We start from the raw sequence: 22003 nt of genomic DNA, 5'->3' as shown, positions 1-22003 counted from the left end.
CAATTCCTCTGCAGCAAACCATGCCACTGTTTTCAGCAACACCACAGCGCCTGACGACAGCAACCTCACCTGTCACGGAAGTCGTAGCATTTTGGATCACTCCACGAACGACGTCGACACGTAACTCCCATCTCTCCAGGTCCAGGGAACTCACTCGCCCAAGTCAGGCACCGGTAGCATCATGCCGCGAGGCCCCGAAACGGCATGGTCGGTGGCGCCGTCGCCGTCACGAGCTCGACCCTGGCATCCGAACTCGAGCAAGCAAACAAAAACCATCCCCAAAGCCGAGGCCTGCCCGCGGCGCGCTTTCGCTTTCATCTCTATCCCTTTCACGCATTTTCATTTCAGCACAAGGGGATATCATACCAGCATTCACGCAAAGGAGCCGGCAACGAATCGTCGCCGTCGTCATCGTCATCATGCGAAAATCACATCAGTTTCCTAAGCAAGTAGTCTATCACAAAGAAGGAAAAAAGAACAACGACAAACAGTAGTAGTAGCCTTCTTACAATTCCAATCACCTTACTGGTACTTAAAATCAGGTCCATGATGGAGACAGATGACAGGGGACAAGGACAAGCAGCTGCGGGCTACACTCACCGCGACCAGTTTTTTAAGCTGCAGCTTGGCAGCCACTTCAGCCACTCTGCGAACAGAAATCACCCCCACAAACCGAGGCTTAACCACAAACAAGATCCATAACCACACAGTCGGGTAGCCATAAGCACGCTAATGGAGCAGAGTACTAGGGACTAGTTGTGACTGACAAATATACCCTAACCAACTCTAGACTTTACCCTTTTTGATTGACCCCCTCGTTCAGAAGAAAAAGCTTCCTTTCAGAGAGGACTTGGACCCGGATTACGGCGAGAATGCGTGAGCTTGGACGCACATTCCCACCCCGACACATGCTTAATGACTATACTAATTACGTATAAGAGGCATCGGCTTCTTTTCCGAATCACAACGCCGGCGGCGTAGGCGATGATGCTCGGGAGCATCATCGATCAGACCCTGAAGTTCTTGCCCTCGAAGGTCTGGCCGAACTGCCAGTTGCGCGGGGCGGCGTTCCAGGAGGTGGAGGTGCGGCGGTCGCTGCCGGTGACGCGGAAGGAGAGCGCGTCGCCGACGAGGATGGCGTTGGACTGCCAGTTCTGGCCCCAGTTCCGCGACATGGGCAGCCACCCGGTGCCGGAGCCCTTCACGCTCGCGCGCACGATGTCGCCGGCCCCGGCCACGTTCGTGATGAGCACCAGGTTGAAGTAGCGGAAGCCGTTGATGGTGAACCGAATCCCGCCGGACTTGCGGCACGGCACCCTGCAAAACATCATCACCACATTTCTTCTTCAGTAAAAAAAATGCTAGTGGTTTTTTACAGCATCATCAGATAACCAATCAATCTGGTAATCAGCAGGTAGTAATCAGCAAGAGTATTAACGGAGCAACATTAATTTTTCCCAGGGGCAAAACTGTAAAAACTACAGAACTTGCTGCTGTAGAAAAAAAAAAGAAAGGATGGGACAACCACCACGGTCAGGAGGTGCAGCGCAGGCGGCAGAGCCGCAGGACCACTCGGCTAGGCTTCACGCGTAATGGTGGAGCTGCAGGACGGAAGGACGAGACGGCCCCTGGTCTTTACAGGTCACGCGGGGACCGGAGGCCGGACGAGCGAGGGGCAAAACTGGCCATTTCAGGGGGTAGGCCGGTAGGGCATGGGATGTGAGGCGTGGACGGGAGAACCGGAAAAGCAGCGACGCCGGCGGAGGCCCGTACGGCCGGAATCACGGGTGTGTCCCCCCGCCGGCCCAAAGTGAAAAAGGTCAAAGCCTGTGCCGTGCCCTACCAGAGTGTTTCTACTTTCTATACTGTTCCTACTACAGGCCCCATGTTGTTTTGGAGGCTTCTCTGCTCTGGGCCTCTCTGTAGCCGACTCTGGTGGTCTTCCCTGCTCGTCGGACGCAAATGGCTGATTAGAGCCGAACAGAATGTTACTTGCTACTAAAATGGCTGTTCGTCGGAATGTGAACAAGAAAGGTTGCTAGCTACTAGTAGCACTGGGACATGTGACATGCCGGAATGGGCTTACTACTACTACTACTACTACTGAAGTGTGTGCATATGGTTTGCGCAGAATTCACACGGGCAATGGCCAAATCTTCAGATCTACTCCTACCAAATTCAGAGAAATGGACCATAGCATGAACTAGGAAGGGGCTCTCTCCAATGCTTCAATCACAGAAAGAGGCGCACTAGCCCACACCAGGACAGGATGAAGTGATCCCTGCCCTCCATTTCCAGCTCCGTACCAAATCACCTTTACCACGTACAGTACAGGATTTCGCATTGCGTTTGCTCTCCCAGCAAGGAGTACCCGCCCCCGCCTTTACACCCCGGATCCGGTGCATATTCCCATGACCCGCGCCGGGGTAGTAATTGCAGGCGCCGTGATCACGGCGGCGCGCCGGCCGCCGGGCAGGGAATCAAATCGGCCATGCCGTGCAACCGAACCGGCGACGAAATCGACCGACGGGGCAGATGAAACGGCACAGGAAAGGCGACGGACGCGGGTGGGCGTTACTACTGGACGCCTGTGACGGAACGGAGCGCGTCACGGAGGCTTTCTTTTCCCCACCAACAGTGCAGGCCGAGGCGCCGCCTCAAAAGGCGTGTGGGGGAGAGTGGAGGAATCTTGAATGCAGACGAGCTGAGGCCATGGAGCTCTGTCCGGCTCTCTGCTCTTGCCCCTACCAAGGTGAATGTCTTTTACTACGTGCACCGCCCCCAACGACCAAACCCAAGAGGCGTCGCTAGTGTTCGTCTCAGCACTTAAAAACTCGAGATTTTAGCAACCGAGGAGCAGTACCGGCGGTAGGAGACGGGGACGATGCCGGCGCGGTACTCGGCGATGTGGAGGAACATGGGCATGGCGAGGTCGAAGTGGGGGCGGGGAGGGTTGCACCACCCGCCGTCGTCGGAGGGGAGCGCGTAGTTTGGCGGGCAGAAGTTGGTGGCCGTGACCAGGATGGAGGGGCTCCCGGGGTGGCACCACCGCCACCCGGGCTGGTTCTCGCACTTGATCTCGAAGCAGGCGCCGCAGCTCTGCCCCTCGTTGAACAGCGCCGTGCTCAGCGCCGCGTTGTTCACGCCGTAACCCTGGCTGTACAGGTTGCCGTAACCGCACGCGCCGCCTGCAACGCAAGAGACCCATTTCGGATCCTCGATGAGATGGCACGACACGACGAACGCAAGAACTCGTCCAAGAAAGAATGGAAGACCCGCGGCCGAACCAAAGGAACGGAACGTACCCATGGTGCCCGAGGCGTCGCTGCCGCCGTAGAACGTGGCGTGCGCGCTCTGCCAGGCGCCGCCGCCGTACACGCCGGGAATGCGGGCGGCGGCGGGGAGGACCAGCGCGGCGGCCGCGGCCACCAGGAGAAGCAGCGCAGGCATTGCCGCCATCCCCTCCTCTTTCCTCGCTCGCTTGCCTAGTTGCCTTGGCTTGCTTCCTCGCGACTCGCCGCGGTTGCACTCGCTGCGGGACGGGCGGTGTCAGTTCGCGGCGGCACAGGAAGACTGGGCGGGGGCGGAGAGTGGTGGGGAGGCCAAGGAAGAAGGGCCAAGGCTGGGTGGTATTTATGGCGCTCTCCTGGGGCTCCGAGGGTAATCTACCTACACGTCTGCGTCTACTAGGAGGCGGCGAGCCCACCGCTCAGTGAAAAAGAGAAACGAGCGCGGAGGCTCCGCGCGATGGTGAACTGCCTGATGGCGTGGTACGAGCTGGTACAGCACTGAGGCAGGGGCAGTCGTGACATTTCCTTTTATCTTTTTTTCAGCTTTGTTTCCTTCTTTTTTTCTCTGCTACTATCGGCACTGTCTGGATCATGGACGGCCGGAGCAGCAGCGGCACACTACTGACTACTCGATGGCGTTTGCCGCGGCCCTGTCGAGTGGAAAACGTCACGCCGACAATATAGCTTCGTGACCGTGGTTACGAAAGTTAACCGAACATTTACGTGCCTGATTGCTCAAATCCAACATATGGTGCACACCTGTGTAAATTGGCAGATCCTTTGCATTTCACGAGTCAAAATCCGCTGGCCGTACAGTCAGTAATTGTGCTGGCGTCACGCTCATTCATCCACGTGGGCCCGCGGATAATCATGGTTAGCTGACGGAGAAATTTTTTTTAATAAAAAAAGGGAAAAGAAAAACGCGATATTCAGGAGTCGTTTCGGTTAAAGACATCTCATTTCCCTTGCGGGTATTCATCCCATGATGAAACTGTTGCCAGTTGACCTCCTCTCACTGCGGTGTTGCCCTTGCCTCCGAGGCTCCGACTGGAGAGCAATGATCTGGTGAATCATTTGGTCGTGCCCTTTTCCCCTCGCCGCCGTGCTCCGGACTCCATGATCCCACCGGTGGTGTCGCCATGATTCGGGGCTCCGGCCGAGGAGGCAGGCGGACGGCCCTGAGAGATAACGCGGTCGCCGAGCACGCCCGCCCACGGCTCAATCACCCGCACGCCGTCACGCTCGCTCGCTCGCTCAGGGCCACCGGGACGGGAGGGGGAGACCAAAAGCGCTGGGCCATCGGAGCCCGTACCCATGGACGGTCGGGCCGCGCTTTGCGTCCATCGCAAGTTGTGCGCCGCTCGCTCCATCTCTCCTTCTCTCTCCTCTCCTGGCCGGTGGCCGCTGTTCCGGCCGGCCGGTGGCCTGCACTGCACCGCCTCTGACGGCGCGAGTGAATTCGATCGAAGGATGGATCAGCTTTTGGTACGTTCGTGCTTCTTTCCCTTTTTCCACATTGTTCTTGGGGGTCCCCTGTTTTTGTGTGTTTCTGCAGTCTGCCGACGGCCGGAGGAGGAGGTCTCTTTTTGTTGCCGCCACCCCGTCCTCTCCTTTTGCTCTCGGCCCGGCCGCGCTTCTGTGCTTCGCGCGCTAGCCGCGGCTACGGTGTTAAAGTTCCCAAGCCATGAAGCCAACGCCATGCAAAGCAAAGTTTTGAATAAAAGGCGCCGGAAAATGTGGAGGGAACCAGGTCAAGGCGCGCCCTTTCGCCGGCCGGCTCGCCGCGGCGTCGCGAACCGCCCCGAGCCGCCACTGGTTTTCATCGTACGCTGTTTACCAAAACCGTCAGCGAATCACGTCAACGATCAAACAGCAGCTGATGCATAGGGTTAAAAAAAAAACACAGGCTGCTGCAATCATACTGTCACTGCTTTGCTGGGGCTGAATCGAAGCATCGCTACGCTACGCTACTAGTATGTCGTGTACACGCATCGCCATCGACAATGATTGGGAATGGGAACCGGTGTCCCAGCAAAATTGCAAGGGTAATATAAGTTGCAATTGCAATTGCCACACATGCCTGCTGCGACTGAGCCAACATAGAGTAGAGTGGACCTGGGGGTTACCCGGCCGGATGTAGGGGGTTGGTGCATGAACTAAATCTGACCATGCAGCCGGTTGATGCAGAGAGTAACAACGCCAGCGGCAGCTGCTGGCTGCGATTCGCATCCATCCATCCCGGATCAGATCATGGTAGTTGCATGCGCTCACGCGCAGCGCGGATGTGCAAAGTTTAGGCAGGGCTCTCCCGGGTTGTTCAGCTTCAGCTTCATCTCTGCTCAGCTCGGTACATGCTAACAGCGCGACATGTCACGTGCTTATCGGTCGTACGCACACGATCGACGACCAACCGTCTAGCAATAGCATAGCTTGGTTTTCCACGGTGGCTTTAACGTGCATCGATCGGTACTGCCAGTTTTACACCGTGGACCGTGCTAGCTAGTAGTACGACCGGAACGGAGCACGGTCTTGTAGTGTGTTCTCTGCTGCAATTCAATTTCACAAGAGTTTTCTCACACTCGCAACGAGAGCAATCAAGAGCACGCACGGATTTTCTCCAGCCGGAGAAAATGCTCGGTGCCTCGGTGGGTGGCCTTGGATCCCTCTGCGTGTTGGAACAACGAGGCAGCGCGAATAATTGTAGTTCAAATTTTTTTCATTTGAACTCATCTTAGTGATCAAATAATTGATAAAAGTTTGAATTTTAGATCTGAAACTTAGGTCAGTTATTTGAGTACCAAGATGGCTTCAAATGGAAAAAGTTCTAACTACAAAGTAATATATCTCGTCGATAGCTACAATTCTCACATAAAAGTGTATCTCCATCCGAGTTCATATAAATTAGTTATGATTTTTTTAAAATATAATGTCTAGTTTCATATAAAAATTTGAATTTTAGATCTGAAACTTGTGTCGATTATTTGAGCACCAAGATCTACAATTTTCATATAAATTTATTTTCATCCGAGTTCATATGAATTAGATTTGATTTTTTAAAAATATGCTGGGAAATTCATTTGGTTACAGTGCACCTTTCATGTGTCATTTGGCTATAGCCGTTTCAAACGGTGGTATAGGAACGACATATATTTTTGCAAAATAATAAATATAAAAAATAAAAATATTCGGCCTGCAGCGACATCACACCGGCCCGAGGCCCAATCATCCGAGCGCGAGCCCCATTCTGCCCTTCCGCTCCGCTCGCTTGCTGCGGCGGTGCCAGCGCACCACGTGTCCGGCGTCCTCCGAAGTCCAACCTGACGCGGGGCCGCGGGGTGGAGTCGGACACCGATGCGTTGCGACGTGTGCGGCAGGCAGGGCGGCGCTTGCGCTTGTCCGGGCCGACCCCGCCACCCGCGCACCGTCGTCACAGGCTAGCGGACTGGCTCGAGCCGCGTGCTGTGGAGGTCCGGCGATGGCCGGCTGGCCGCGCCTGCTCATCGGGTCAATGCAAACACTCCATGCGATATCTGGGTGAGGTCACGGCGGCGATCCGATCATCATCATTGGCCGCCGGTCAATTCCTACCTCCCGTGAGTCCATGACACGCGACGCAACGCAAGGTGATGCTCCTCCATCCATGGGCACCATGGCAGGTCTCCCTGCTCGGCCAAGTTCCAATTCCAACCGAACAAGGAGGTGGCGCCAAATGCTGCCCTATCAGTCCATCCAGCGATTCTAGGTGTAGGACTCGCCACTGCATGCGTACACCAACTTGCAAGCAGCCAGGTGATCGACGACTACCGAGAAGAGCTTGCCTGCTGGACGGGCGGGGACTCACGGAGGAAAACTTGCAACTTGGAACTGCAAGCCTACCCATTTCTTTTTTGAAAAATAACAAGCCTACCCATTTCTTTTTTGAAAAATAACAAGCCTACCCATTTCACGTCTGCTGTCTGTCTGCAAGCATGTGCTGGGCTACAAAGCATAAACCTAGTTCTCAGGGGGGGAAAAAAGAAAAGGGCGTAAGCATCTGCTGCTGGGAAAGAGTGAGGGCGATCTCAGGTCAAACCCTTATCAATTTGTGTCCAGACTCTGGTCAGTAGGAACAACACCAACGGTGACCGAACGCAATCTTAATGGATCCAAAAACGACAGCAGCTGAGCTGACGCGCAACCAACCCAGCGCACCCGAACACGAAAGAGAAAAGGAGCCGGGCACATGGCCTCCTGCGCGAAAATTTCAAAGAGAGACAACGCCTCATGCTCCAGCACACGACACTACCGGCAGATCTCGGTGACTGAAGCATTATCCGATCCATTCGGGTTCCAGTGTTCCACTTCCGCATACACTAGAACTAGCAACGAAAAGATCCGTAAATGCGACGCGTAACTGAACGATGGATTCTGCGTTCAGATGCTCATGCAGATTCTGGATGGACTGAACCGACAGCAAACGAGACGAAGACACAACAGCGCGTGTGAAACGTCTGCGACTCGATCTGGGGGTGCAACCAAACCAATCCATGTGCCACTGTACCCGTAGTAGTATGTGCTGGCAACGTTTGTAGCACAGATGTGTAACGGATCGGCGTCGTCGGTGCAGACGCAGTTGTCAACTTCACCTCGCATTTTTTTTTTGAACGAACACTTCACCTCACATAGGACTAGTGCAAAAGCGTGCTAGAACTCTCCACTAGCTACGGGGTACGAGCAGGTAGCTTTTCAGACCCGCCGTGACTGGGGATTAGTATTTGGCGCCATCGCGGATCGCCAGAAAGCACAAACGAGAGGCGCCGGAACGAGACGGGAAAAAGGCTAGAGCAGCGCGTACGCTCTTGTGCGGCTCCTCTCCTTGTCTGAAGAAGATCTGGTCGCCCTTCTGCTTGTGTTCTTCTCGAGCTGCCAGGGTGTGATTGGTTGCCTGCACCACCCTGGATACGAGCTTCCCGCGTGCGAGATTCACTGTTTCTTTGGTTTGCGTATCTGCTCGGCTAGACTCTGCGCGTGCAAGATTCCCTCCGCAGCTAGGCTCTACCGGTGCGAGTAAATCGACCGTATCTGCCGGGCCAAGCTCGCGTGGTGCAGCTAGTTAGCCATCTAATGACATTATTAATACATTATTAGCACATATTAAATGATATTAACATATTTTAATTAAAATTAATGAGTAATAAGATAAACTAAGAGCTATACGTAATAGTTTCCCGTAATAAATGTCATTACGATGATTATTTAAATATTTTCATCTCATGCAACCCGTCCTCGTACGAGCAACTCAGGAGAGCTAGCTCGTGCGAGCAGACAACCAAACACCATGCTCCTGCATGCAATGAGTCTGGCTTTGGGGAGCTAGATTGGCGCGTGCGAGCCAGGCTAGACTCCTCCATGCAACCAATCGCACCCAAGTTGGCACACACATTTGGCTCGGATTCCGAGATGCCAAACCCCTCCACCCCGGTCTGCCTGTCCAACGGGAAGAGATATGATCCATCCATAATTATTTACCTCCACTGAGAAAAGATCCGCTGCCCAGCGGCTGCCGCGTACGGTATGGGATCGTGGCCGCAGCACTAGTAGCTCCGTAGCCCGTAGTAGTTGAGAAGTACTCCGTACGGCTACGAACCTAGTAGCTACGACGCCGGCCGGGCGTCAGGTCAAATCGTTACAGCTGCCTGCGATGCAGGGAAGCTCCAAGGGCAGCAAGCTGGCCCATGGCGCGGCACAAGTCACAAGTGCTGCGGCGAGCCGTGCGACTCTTGCTTGGCCTCTGTGCTACTGCCCTTGGCCGGCTGCTACTGCTACGCCATGCAACGCCGAAATCTCACGTGGCTATCGCTAGTTTTAGGCTTGGAGGATATGGCCTACTCCGTTTACCTTTACGAGGCGGCAACAACCCTGGTATCCTAGAGCTAACCAACCACCCCAATGATTGGGATCCATCAGTAGCGAGGCGAGTGACAGTGGCAAGCAGAGTGCAAACTCTACAGAGTTGACTTGTACCGGTGCCGCCGGCATGTGTCATGCGTGACGTGTTTGTGTGGACGGAGCAGTGCCGAGTTTGACCTCGCGCCCAAGCCGGAGACGTGGAACCCAAGTCTCGCTCCGCTGGAGACTGGAGTTAACGCGCGCGCGCGCGTGGCCAAGGAAACCGTTACGCGATGGCGTGCGGCCGAGACGATCGGGACAGCGACGGGCGAGGGTCACCCACCCACCGCCACCGCCACCACATGGCCTCCCGGCAAGCGTACCGTTGGCGACCACCCCCCGGCCGTCGCCATCGCATTCACGCCGGGGCACGGCCGCATCCACCAAACTCCACCAAGGAAAACCAAGCCGCGCCCGGCGTTTTCTCCTCCGGGAATGCCGGAGGCCCGGGCGGGTCCGTTTGGGCGGGCCTGTCGCGTCGCCCCGCCCGTCGCGCCGGTGTGGTGCGGGCCCCTCGCCGCTGGCCGTGGCGATTTTTTTTGACTCGTGGCCGATCGCAGGCGGCCGCCGGAGCCTAGCGTTGACATCTGGTCATCTTTTGAACTAACCGCTGGCTGCTAGTGTAAATCCTGTACGTTCGCCGTCCGATGTAACGGCCGACACGTCCGGCGCCGCGGCCGGAGGAGGCGTATCCCGATTGAACTGCGCGTCGTCCGTCCGGCACCCGCGCGTGCGTCACGCGCGCGCGGTGAGGAGGGATGGGGCGGAGCCTGCATGCAGCCGCCCTGGATGAGGTCGCGGCTTGAATTCCGGCGAGGCGGCGCTTTGAAGCGCGGGGTGCGGGACCAGTAGCCAACTAGCCAAGCCAAGGAGCCCGACCGGGGCGTGTGAACAGCGACGGGGCGCACCGTTGCGGGGGCGCCATGTGTGGCGCGCGCGCGCGATCAATTCGGTGCCGCGGTCTCGTAGCGCTCTCTCGAGGGCTCGAGGCCGAGGCGAGAGGGACATCGTCATGGATGGCATCGCCTCGGCCGTGGGCGGGCGCACGGGAAGTAAATAGAGGGATCCAAGGCCCCCCCGGCTCGCGCTGCCTCGTTGTTCCAACACGCAGAGGGATCCAAGGCCACCCACCGAGGCGCCGAGCATTTTCTCCGGCTGGAGAAAATCCATGCGTGCTCTTGATTGCTCTCGTCGCGAGTGTGAGTAAAATCTTGTGAAATTGAATTACCGCAGAGAACACACAAGGCTGCGCTCCTAAAATCCACGATCAGCTGTCGTGTTTGTTACTCCAGAAACAGTTACTGACCTGAGCAGCATTTATTGGAAAGCAACATGATCAGTGGCTTCTCGATCTACAATATGCCAGGAATAGATTGCTTGTTTCTCTTTTTGCACCGTGCATGATCATATCAGCCTCTTCTTGCAGCTCACCATTAACTGTTCTTTTGCGTCTGCGTGCAGTAGGAGCGGGCCGAAAATCACCAAGAAAGTGCTCCTCCAGATCTTCGGGTACGTCCGTCCGCGCTGGCTCTCTCTCCCCTCCGTGTCACTGCCCAAGAACAATCAGGGCACACACGGTGGCCCACTTGCAGCGGCGACCTCCTGGAATTAGGTAGGCAAGGGCCTGCAAGTGTCGGCCTCGCACGCATGAGAGGGAGAGCGAGGCCGGTTGCTTGCAACTCCTTCAGTTCTGGCCCTTGCGCTCCCACATCTGTGCGGTGCAGGAGCGTCGCCCTCCTTCCGAGGAAAAGGGACATGCATGCCCGCTGGCTCTGCCGTTGCCGCGCCCGGCCAGCCGCACAACCGAATGATCGTCGTCGGATTAGCCCAAACCCGGGGGAAAGTATAGGCATGGTGATCGAAAAGAAAGCATGGTGAACAAAGCGCTTTTCAGATGAAACGGGTGTCCCCAGATTTCTGGGGATGTTCCTGATGTGACGTGACACTGGCTGACACTTGATCGATGAACCACGTCCACATAACCGACACACAGGTCGTAGTAGATGTTTCTTTTAGCAGTGCGTAACCCTTTCGAAAGATGGTCAGACCCGGTCGAGACAGCCAGGGTTCAGAGCATGACACTTGCAGGTTCAGTCTCTGCAAGTTAAACCCAGACACAGAATTTCATCTTGTCGGGGCCAATTGTCCGGTTACTCACTGACAAGCATGCATCAACAATACGCAGGGCGACGCTGAACCAGGTGCTCTACTTCGTGGGGCTCAAGTCCACCACCCCGACGGTGGCGTGCGCGCTGACCAACACGCTGCCGGCGCTCACCTTCGTCATGGCGGCGGCGCTCAAGATGGAGACGGTGCGGCCGGGCACGCCGGCGGGGCAGGCCAAGCTGGTCGGCACGGCGGTCTGCGTGGGGGGCTCCATGATCATACCCTTCTACAAGGGCCCCGTGCTCAGGCTGTGGGAGTCCCCGATCCACTGGCGCTTCGCCGAGCACACGTCGCGGCGGCGGCGGGCGGGCACTCCGGGGCCATCCTCGGTGACGTCCTCATCATCGCCAGCTGCGCCGCCTGGTTCGTCATGCAGACCAGGATGGCGGAGGACTTCTCGGCGCCCTACACCAGCACGGCCATCATGTGCCTCATCAGTGGCGAAGCTAGAGCGAATTGGGGAAGCCTGCCGTCGCAAGCAACCGCGTCGACGCCGTCACCCCCCTGCCGCCGGTGTTCTCTGCAACTAGCCTCAACAAGGACACGGGGCACCGAAACGGCAGCAACTGATCGGGGCCACGGGTGATGGCGACGCTCAAGCTTACGTACGCCGTCGTACATGTACTCGGACAACGACGTGTCAGAGATCTTGGAGGGGTGGGTGGCATAAGGCAAGTGGAAGAAACGGGAGACGCCGGCGGCGATGATCGGATCGGAGGGCATGCCCTGATCAGACTGTCAGAAAAAGGAAATAGGGGTGTGGTGTGTGGCTGTACCTGTGGGAGGAGTGCTATTGCTAGCATGGTCTCGTGGTGCTATTGGATTACTGTGCTTGCGCTGCTTGGGTGGGTGATCTGGTTGTGTTTCCCTCCATTCATTTTCTTTTCTTGTTCCATCCTGAGTTAAGTTTTTTTCCCCTCTCATTTTGCATGCCACTCGATTGATGGAAGGGAAACTGTTCCGCAAGGGAACTTCGTATTTATTAGAAATAAATTTACCCGTAGGATTTACCTCAATTTTTTACTGATTTCTGAAATTTGGTAAGGAACCCTCCTAGTGCAAGCACACGATTCTGAAGAAACAAATCATCCCGAAAGCGTATCATCACTTCTTCAGCAATTCAACAGCTTCAGCATTGTAGAAAGTAGAACATGGAGCCTAGTTTTCCGTGAGCCCATGAAGCACAGAGGTAGCCCGCCTTGGTTGACATGGGTTTGGCCCATGTAGTAGGTAGAGGACCACCGTTTTGAGACAGCCCACGGTGTTGGCCATCCCGCAAATACATTACGCGTCCTAACTTGTCTCTACTGTAATTTTTCTACGTCGCCTTTTTCCGTTCGAGGCTTGAATTGTTGTACGGTAATTCTCTAATTTCGACTAAGTAAAAGTATATCTACAACATCATATTAGTTTTATTAAATTCGCCATAAAAATGTACCTTGATAGTGTATTTGCTTGGTATTATAGGTGTCAATATTCTAGATTTTTTGTTGAAATTATATAAGTTTGATGATAAATACTAAAACGACCTGCATTTCCATACTCATCTTCGTGTCATGGTATGATTGATGACCGGTGAATGAATGACCCATCTACATGCATGAAGCTCTACAAATTCCAGATGATCATATGAGGGAGATGTAGGCTACTATGTGGGAGAGGAATCGATGCATTGGTGGCTAAAAAGGTTGAAAGTTAGTCGCAGAACCAAATAGGATAGTTTTTGACCCTTTAGTCCTGCTCACAATTTGAAAGATTTGTCTTGAAAGGAATAATATGGTCTCCAAAGCAAACAACATCCTTAATCTTGGGTCTCATTAAAGATATTATCGATAAAGCAAGGAATATGTTCACGATGGGCATAAATGATCTGTCGTCGTTTGTAATTTTCCTTTTGTTTCTTTGCTTGTGATCGTGTAATGGTCCGTATGCTTGCTCATCAGACAAATTTTCTACTTCCTCCATCCCAAATTGTAGGTCGTTTTGATTTTTCTAGGTACATAGTTTTTTCTATGTATCTAGTTATAATATATGTCTAAATACATAATAAGGTTCAAAGTTAAAACGACCTGCAATTTGAAACGGATGGAGTAAAAAACTAAGATACTAAGCTCCCCTTCAGTTCCGACGAACACAATTACATAACATAAAATGCATAATCAATTCATTAAACTTCACATAACAGTAAAACCATGTGCCCAAATCGACCACCATTCACCACCTACTATTAATCAAGTCGTCTATACTTACAAGCTTTATTTTTGTTTATCCCTCCCTGGCTAATCAAGTAGGTCCTGTTAACTTAGCATCTTGGAAAGATCTACCTTTAGTTTAAGATCCTCGATCGACCTTATCATTATATGTTTGATTAGTGAACTAACCGTGTCAATCAGGATTCGCATACCGTTACGGATCGTCGACAAGCTACGAGCAGGGAGGGTAGGCGAGATCTTCTACGTGTTAAAAAAGGTTGGGCCCTACCGGATCAGACGCACATCTGTTTGCTCGATCACTTTCTCTCGCTCTCTCCAAAGCGTGGGTAATTGCATGTCTACCATTCACTACTTGAAGATATGTGTGCTTGAGCCAATAATTCTTGTAAAGCATATGTAAGTTACATTTTGAACTAGCTAGCCATGATGCCCGTGTGTTGGCACGGATCTCAAATTTAAAAACTCCAAGTTTTTATTTATCTGTATGTATATGTAATGCTGCACTGATGGTTCTGGATGAATTGAAACATCATTTGAATCTAGCTCTGAGATGCGTTATATGAATTAAGCTGTATGCTATATGCATACTAATGTGGATTGTAATTTCGCTGTCAGCTATGTATTGCTTTTCCCTGTATTAGACAGATAGGGACATTGATCCGGTATAGGCCACTTTCCTGTCGGCTTCTGTGACAGGGTTGAAATAGGCAGAGAAATTATTTCTGACGGAAACCGTCCTGTAAATTTACATTGAGTTCAGCGAGATGATTCTGCTTAATATCCAGAGGAATTATCTTCTGGAAACCAAAGTTTGTGTAAATATGAATTCCATTTAAGTGCATTGGGAGTACAAGGAATTATATACTTTCTGGTTTCATCTTCTTTTAGCATATCATTTGCCCACACGATCAGCAATAAAGTGAGCAATGCTACAGTATCTTCATGGGGCTCTCATCATGCTGTACTTTAGATTGTTGTCGATGGTTCTGCCGTCATATGAAATTTGTACATTTGAAAATCAAACGCAGTGCTCAGAGAAGCTTGCTATACAGATTATTAAAGTTTAAACAAATTGGTAATTGTTCAAGGAATGAAATTTTGGGGTGTTCAAAGTACAGGCCCCAACAAGTTTTGGGATTTGCACGGCATGTACTGTTAGAAAACTAGGCATATTTCGATATATTTTAATTCCAAAATTAAACATAAATATTATCATGAATATGTTGAGTGATTTAGTGATAGCATAACATATGCCAGCGTTCAAGTTTAAACATCTAATAAACAAGAACAAGAATAGGCACAAATGATTTAGAATGTACGCTGGGGTGGGGCTAGTGCCGGAGGCACCGGATGCGCTGTTACCATCTGGATTAGTCATACTAATCGTGGGATGGCCTCAGTCGATGTAGTCGTAAAGACGTGATGCCGGAAGAGATCGATGTAGTGCAGTCCCTTGAACGGCCTCCGGGAAGTATAGCAGGAAGTAGTCGATCAGCGCGGCTTGCAGACGAACAGGTCCTCGGCCACCAGGAAGTAGACGTTGCAGCGGTGAGCCGTAGACGTCGCAGACGAACAGAGAGGGAGCGAGCAGTCGCGTTGAACGCTTCCAAAAACCTTATCGCCCGCCTATCCCGAGCAGGATCTCTGGCAGAAGGAGAGGTTCCGGAGGCTCGACACGCCCACGTCCACGCCCGCAACCCAATTGTCACGTCACGTCACATCATGACACGCCACGCCCACGGCCCGGTGAGGCGAGCGCGCGCGTGGCACGCCAATCTCTTTTATTAACTTCGCAATAGGTGTACTCAAAATCCATCATTTAAGTCAGTAAAGATCCTCTTCAAATCCCCATGTGTAATTAATCACTTAATTCTCTAGGTAGGCTTTTAATTCTTTTAATTGAATAAATATTTGGGCCAAGCCCATATATTCCAACGCACCGGGGAATTTGCTCGTTTTCCTGATAGAGAAGATTAAACAGCCAAGGCATCTCCTCCTCCCGATATATCGATCGTCCAGTGCATGGCGTTTAGACAATGCTTGGAAACACACCGGAGGAATTTGCTCGTTTTCCTGAAAGAGGAGATGAAACAGCCAAGGCATCTCCTCCTCTCGATATATCGATCATCCAGTGCGGATGCACATGGACCTGCCGACTGGCGTGCAGTGCAGCTGCTGGTAACATACCGGACCGGTCGATCGACCCCAAGTGCAAGTACGGAGAAACGTTGCAGGGATTGTCACTTTCTAGAATATCTCGAGTGCGTAGTGAAATTAAGCCTGCTTTTGTGGATCCTGGAAGCTAGCTAAGGAATACCTTAAGCATCATTTCGATCTTTTGTATAGACATTTAACATAGAGAGAGTAGCCAGTATGACCAGTCTATACATGTACGGTGTATAGATGCCACTAGTCATGCGTGGTAGGTATATATTATTATTGGATGTTGTCATGATCTTACTAATAAGCTGAATATTCTTGTCATGTGTTTAATTATTATAACGTCTGGCAGAAGGCGAGAAGGCGAGGTTCCGGAGGCTCGCTACGACACGCCCGCGGCCTGGCGAGGCGAGCGAGCGTGCACGGCACGCCAATCTCTTTTATTGACTTCACAATAGGTGTACTCAAAATCCACCATTTAAGTCAGTAAAGATCCTCTTCAAATCCCCATGTGTAACTAATCATTTAATTCTCTAGCATTTATTAGTAGACTTTTAATTCTTTTAATTGAATAAATATTTGGACCAAGCCCATATTCCAACATGTACTGTATGATTTTTCTTTAGACCTGAGATCTGATAGCAACCACAAATGAACATCCGGAAACTTGCCTGACCTCTATCTCGTTTTTGCCGGTTTGACCAGGCTGGTGCTCGGGATGAAAGCCCTTGGGACTTCTATTGGTTTTTAGAAAAAGAAATAGTCTCCAGCCTCTGACCACACACAGCGCCAAGTTTCATAATATTCTCAGCTGGCAGGCTGGTCACAAGTAAGAAGAAAAAATTTATGCAAACGATAAGGGGAATTCAAAAATCAAATCTACAATTGCTTCTTCATCCATTCTTAATGAATATATACAAGGCGATGACCTTCGACGTCTCGCTTGCCAAACAGATAGTCCCTTGCCTCCTCACACAGTAACAACCTGCATAAAAGAGGTAAACTATTTTTTCTCAAAAATCAAATTGTGCCCACATAAGAGCTACAACACCAACGAAAATCAAACTTTTATCTTTTTGCTTATACCCGTTAACCAATTTCCAAGCATATACCTTGTTGATTTTGGTTAGATTAACCGATAGCAACATTAACAACTCTCCAAATGGTCTTTGCATGTAGACGATCAAAGAAGATATGCTTAATTGTTTTTTTTATAATTATTGGTAGTAAAGAGATTCAAAGTTCATCACAGAGATAGAGAAGAACAACCAAATACGAGCGTCACAAAAGATCAAGAGAAGAATTCAGTCTTGATGGCGAGACCAGGAGAATAATACAAGAGATCAAGAGGAGAACAACCAAATTTGTACCTCTTGATGGCACGACGAGATAAGAGAAGAGGAGGGCGGCACAACGGTGATTTTCAGCGCTTGGTATGGTTGACGTGAAAAAGCAGTAGTTGGGACTATACACGATGATCCGGTAACAATTCTATTTTTTTTTGTACCAGTTTGCAGGAACGGATGGAAAGGACAGAGGAGGATGTATTTTACCTCCCAACAGCTTTTGGTAAGTTTCCGCAAGAAGTTTTTTTGGAACTCTATTTTTAGACGATGCTTGGAAACGCACCGGAGGAATTTGCTCGTTTTCCTGATAGAGAAGATGAAACAGCCAAAGCATCTCCTCCTCCCGATATATCGATCATCCAGTGCGGATGCACATGGACCTGCCGACTGGCGTTTAGACAATGCTTGGAAACGCATCGGAGGAATTTGCTTGTTTTCCTGATAGAGAAGCTGAAACAACCAAGGCATCTCCTCCTCCTGATATATCGATCGTCCGATCCAGTGCGGATGCACATGGACCTGGCGACTGGTGTTTAAACAATGCTTGGAAACGTACCGGAGGAATTTGCTCGTTTTCCTGATAGAGAAGATGAAACAGCCAAGGCATCTCCTCCTCCCGATATATCGATCGTCCTGCAGATGCACATGGACCTGTCGAATGGCGTGTAGTGCAGCTGCTGGTAACATACCGGACCGGTCGATCGACCCCCAAGTGCAAGTACGGAGAAACGTTGCAGGGCTTGTCACTTTCTAGAATATCTCGAGTGCGTAGTGAAATTAAGCCTGCTTTTGTGGATCCTGGAAGCTAGCTAAGGAATACCTTATGCATCATTTCGATCTTTTGTATAGACATTTAACATAGAGAGGGTAGCCAGTATGACCAGTTTATACATGTACGGTGTATTAGATGCCACTAGTCATGCGTAGTAGGTATATATTCTTATTGAATAAGCTGAATATTCTTGTGTTTGGGATGCAGCTTTGCAGATGAAAATCAAAGCTGCCTTCAATAACACCGTGTAGTGTACTATCTCGGTCCATAAATACACGATGTTTAAAACACACTTGTTTCGCCTTTCAGCTTGTAGGATACTACGGAGTAGTACAAGCTGAAAGAGTCGCATTATCATCCGTGGTGTGGTGGATAACGACACCAGTAGCTACCCACCCTACCTGCTGGGTTTCGGTTTTTGCGTATGTTTCTGCCACGCAGTAAATAAGCACAAATCAGATTTCGTATTTTTCCGACATTTCATACCGTGAGGAGGCGCTCAAGACCATCACGCGTAACGCAAGCTCGACCTGCTCGGAGGTGGGGAGCATCCCAGAAGCTAGCGTGGCTCAACTATCCTACCATAATGGTGCCACTCAAGAATACGCGGGCGACGCGAGTGTATAAAGCAAACAACAACGCACTGCTGGTCGTGGCTGCGCCTTTCCCTTGCTTTCCCTTCCGCAGCTCTACGCCATGGCAATGGCATCCTTCCGACTTGGTCTCGCCACCACCTTCCTCCTCCTCCTCCTCCTCGCCGTTCCGTCCCTCCACTCAACCATGGGCGAGGCCCCCCGAGCAAGCTTTGCCCAGGACCCGAAAGAAGATCCTGCTTACCGCACCTACATTGTTTTCCTCTCGCCACCGGCCGATGCCGACGCCATGAGCCGAAAGGCGCATCGCCAGTGGCACAAGAGCTTCCTGCCGAGCACCCGGACGGAGTTCGGCGAGACACGCTTGGTGTGCTCGTACTCGGCAGTCTTCCACGGGTTCGCCGCTCGGCTCACCGAAGCCGAGCTCGCGTTGGTGGCGAAGCTGCCGGGCTTCCTGCGCGCGCTCCCCGACGGCAAGCGAGAGCTCCTCACCACGCGCACGCCGTCGTTCCTCGGGCTCAGCAGGGACGAGCACCGGTTCTGGAGCGACGCCGGCTACGGCCGCGGAGTCGTCATCGGCATTCTGGACTCGGGGATCTACGCGAAGCACCTCTCTTTCCGCGACGATGGGGTCCCGGAGCCACCAGCCAGGTGGAACGGGACCTGCACAGGCCTTGAAGAGAGTGAAGAGACCCTGTGCAATCGCAAGCTTGTTGGAGCCAAGTCCTTTGTTGGAGATGCTGACCCCGCCGACGACGAAGAAGGCCACGGCACGCACGTCGCGGCCACCGCCACCGGGAACTTCGTCGAAGGTGCGTCGCTCCCCGGCGGCCTGGGCTCCGGCACGGCCGCGGGGATCGCTCCCCTAGCGCACATGGCCGTCTACAAAGTATGCTCTACTCAAGATGAGAACAGCCGGTGCGACGATTCGAGCATATCATGCGGGATGGAGGAGGCGATCCATGATGGGGTGGACGTGATCAATCTCTCCCTCGGCTCGCAGGTGAACACCACGTTCGACAAAGACCCCATCGCCATTGGCGCGTTCAACGCGATGGCCAAGGGGATCGTGGTGGTGACTGCGGGTGGCAACGACGGCCCCAAGCCGTCTACGGTGCTAAACGACGCGCCGTGGTTGCTCACGGTGGGCGCCGGCTCGGTGGACCGGCGCTTCGACGCCGAGGTGGAGTACGGAGAAAGCCTCGTGGACGGGGAGGCACTTGTCCAGGATCCTGCACCGGTGGGTCTGCGTCCTCTCGTCTACGACGACGACGACTGCTTCAATTTCGAGGCCAACAACATCACCACCAAGAACAAGATGGTGATCTGCAAGGCCGCTGGGGACAGTGAGGTGCAAGCATCCATCATCAGAAGTCTCGAGCTCTCGGGGGCGACGGGCGTGTTGCTGATCGAGGACGAGGTCCTTGGCTACACCATGCCGCTGAGGGACTACCACAGCTACAACGTGATCCAGATAAACAGCTTCGAAGGGCGCGACCTCATGGATTACGCCAAGACTCTGAATCCCTCGGCCCGTGCATTCTTCAGTGGCACTGTGCTAGGTGTCGAACATTCCCCTACCGTCGCATCATTCTCTTCCAGGGGCCCGAGCCGTATCAGCCGGGGCCTGCTGAAGCCAGACGTCCTTGCTCCGGGGCTGAACATCCTCGCCGCGTCTGCTGGCGGGTGGTCGGACAGCCGGTCTTCTAAGTTCAAGGTCATGTCCGGCACCTCAATGGCAGCGCCGCACGTCGCCGGCGTGGTGGCGCTTCTCAAGAGTGCCCATCCTGACTGGTCTCCGGCTGCAATAAAGTCAGCCATCCTGACGACGGCGGAGACGCTGGACAACGGCGGCGGGCCCATCCTGGACGAGCAGCACGACGACGCGGCGTGCTTCGCCATGGGGGCTGGCCACGTCAATGCCTCCAGGGCGACCGACCCCGGGCTGGTGTACGACCTCAGCGCCAGGGACTACGCAAGCTACATCTGTGGCCTCCTTGGGGAGGAGGCGCTCAAGACCATCACGCGTAACGCCAGCAAAACCTGCTCGGAGGTGGGGAGCATCCCAGAAGCGTGGCTCAACTATCCTACCATAATGGTGCCACTCAAGAATACGCCGGTCACGGTGCCCCGGACCCTTACCAACGTCGGCCCGGCGGAGACCTACACGGCGACGGTGCATGGGCCGTCCTGGATGGACATCAGGGTGTCCCCTGATACTCTGGTGTTCTCTGAGCCCGGGGAGAAGAAGGCAGTAAACGTGACCGTGACGGTGAACGGCGGGGGGCTCAAGGGGACAGCTGATGGCGATTTCGTCGAAGGCAGCCTGATCTGGGTGTCCACCAACCATCTTGTTCGGAGCCCAATTGTCGCCGTTATAGGCCTTCCCGACCATGGTCTCTGAACCATGAGCAAACTATAGCGTGTGGAATGATCGATCATCTGTTAGCAGAGAGCTGAGTCATATATCAGCGAGTGACTGGTGTCTGTCCTCTTCTTGATGATGGAAATAAAACAGTATAAAAATCATCTGATCTAGTATCACAACTTTCAGATCTTGAACATGCATATCACAAGTGAAAAAAAAAGGATTTCACTATTTTTAGAGCACTACATGATTTATAAAGCATTTAGTGACCTCTAGACCAATTAAATCACAGCACCAAAAATATAATAGTAACATCCACCTACTCAACTCTGAAATAAACTAGAGCTCACAAGGAAAGCAAAAAACAAGAATCACATTTTTAGTATTTTTCTACGAGTTTCTATGCATTTTGCAAGTTTGCAACATTTTAAAACCACCAAATAAAACAAAATCGAGCCACTTTGCAAGCTATCCCTCGAAGAACATTTCCCTCTCAGATCTACCCTTTCCTTTTCATCCTATCCCCCGCGTTTTACTATCTAGCCCCTGGAAAACTTCCCACCTCACACATAAAACCAACCCTTTTATGCCAAACCTCTAGAGTTCTATTTCCTTCACAACCAGCTCCTATCTTCTTCTACCTCCAGTCAGGTCACCCACAAACAGACATAGGCACGCACGGTGCATTGGGCCAGCTGGGGACAAGGGGGAAGATGCGTGGCAGGCCAAAGAGAGGGCAGTGGCGCCATGCCCCAAGGTCAGGGGTCTCCCTAAGCGGCGCAGATGGGGGAGGAGGGAGCAGTGGAGCACGGAGCTTCACGCGGCGGCGACGAACGGCGATGGCATGGCCGGGAAAGAGCGCGAAAACTTAAGGAACATGGGAAACAAACATGAGCACCTCGACAACATCCACCGCAGCAGCAGGAAGAAGAGGGTGGGGAGGATGGCTGTAACATCCGTAAAATCACCAACCTAGATCACCCGTTAAAAATTACCTTCAAAATCCTTTTACCACTGAGCTCCCGGAATTCTAAAATCTTCCCGGCGATTTCGCCGTCCCAGCACCCAAGCTGACAGCCATCATTTTATCCGTGCTCGTAATTTTCGCAGCGTGCCGTCGCCAGACCGCCGCGTGTATGGTCCAACCGCGTGCCGCAATCGCCGCCG

General features: G+C 52.5%; 2 protein-coding genes across 2 annotated transcripts; one reads left to right on the top strand and one right to left on the bottom strand.

Annotated features, from left to right (window-relative positions):
- Nucleotides 1–497: 497 nt before the first annotated feature.
- On the bottom strand, nucleotides 498–3596 carry LOC117838910 (expansin-A7). Its single transcript, XM_034719109.2, has 3 exons — nucleotides 3306–3596; nucleotides 2864–3188; nucleotides 498–1317 (listed from the first exon to the last, which is right to left on the bottom strand). The coding sequence occupies exons 1-3, from the start codon at nucleotides 3457–3459 to the stop codon at nucleotides 1008–1010; spliced, it is 789 nt and encodes a 262-aa protein (XP_034575000.1). The 5' UTR covers nucleotides 3460–3596; the 3' UTR covers nucleotides 498–1007.
- Nucleotides 3597–18250: 14654 nt separating this feature from the next.
- LOC117840159 (subtilisin-like protease 1) lies at nucleotides 18251–20997 on the top strand. Its single transcript, XM_034720618.2, has one exon. The coding sequence runs from the start codon at nucleotides 18572–18574 to the stop codon at nucleotides 20870–20872; it is 2301 nt and encodes a 766-aa protein (XP_034576509.1). The 5' UTR covers nucleotides 18251–18571; the 3' UTR covers nucleotides 20873–20997.
- Nucleotides 20998–22003: the final 1006 nt, after the last annotated feature.

Source organism: Setaria viridis, chromosome 9 (genome assembly GCF_005286985.2).
Source record: "Setaria viridis chromosome 9, Setaria_viridis_v4.0, whole genome shotgun sequence".
Classification (NCBI taxonomy): Eukaryota; Viridiplantae; Streptophyta; class Magnoliopsida; order Poales; family Poaceae; genus Setaria; species Setaria viridis.
Note: the sequence above shows the minus strand (reverse complement) of the source record. Positions and strands in the feature narration are given on the sequence as shown.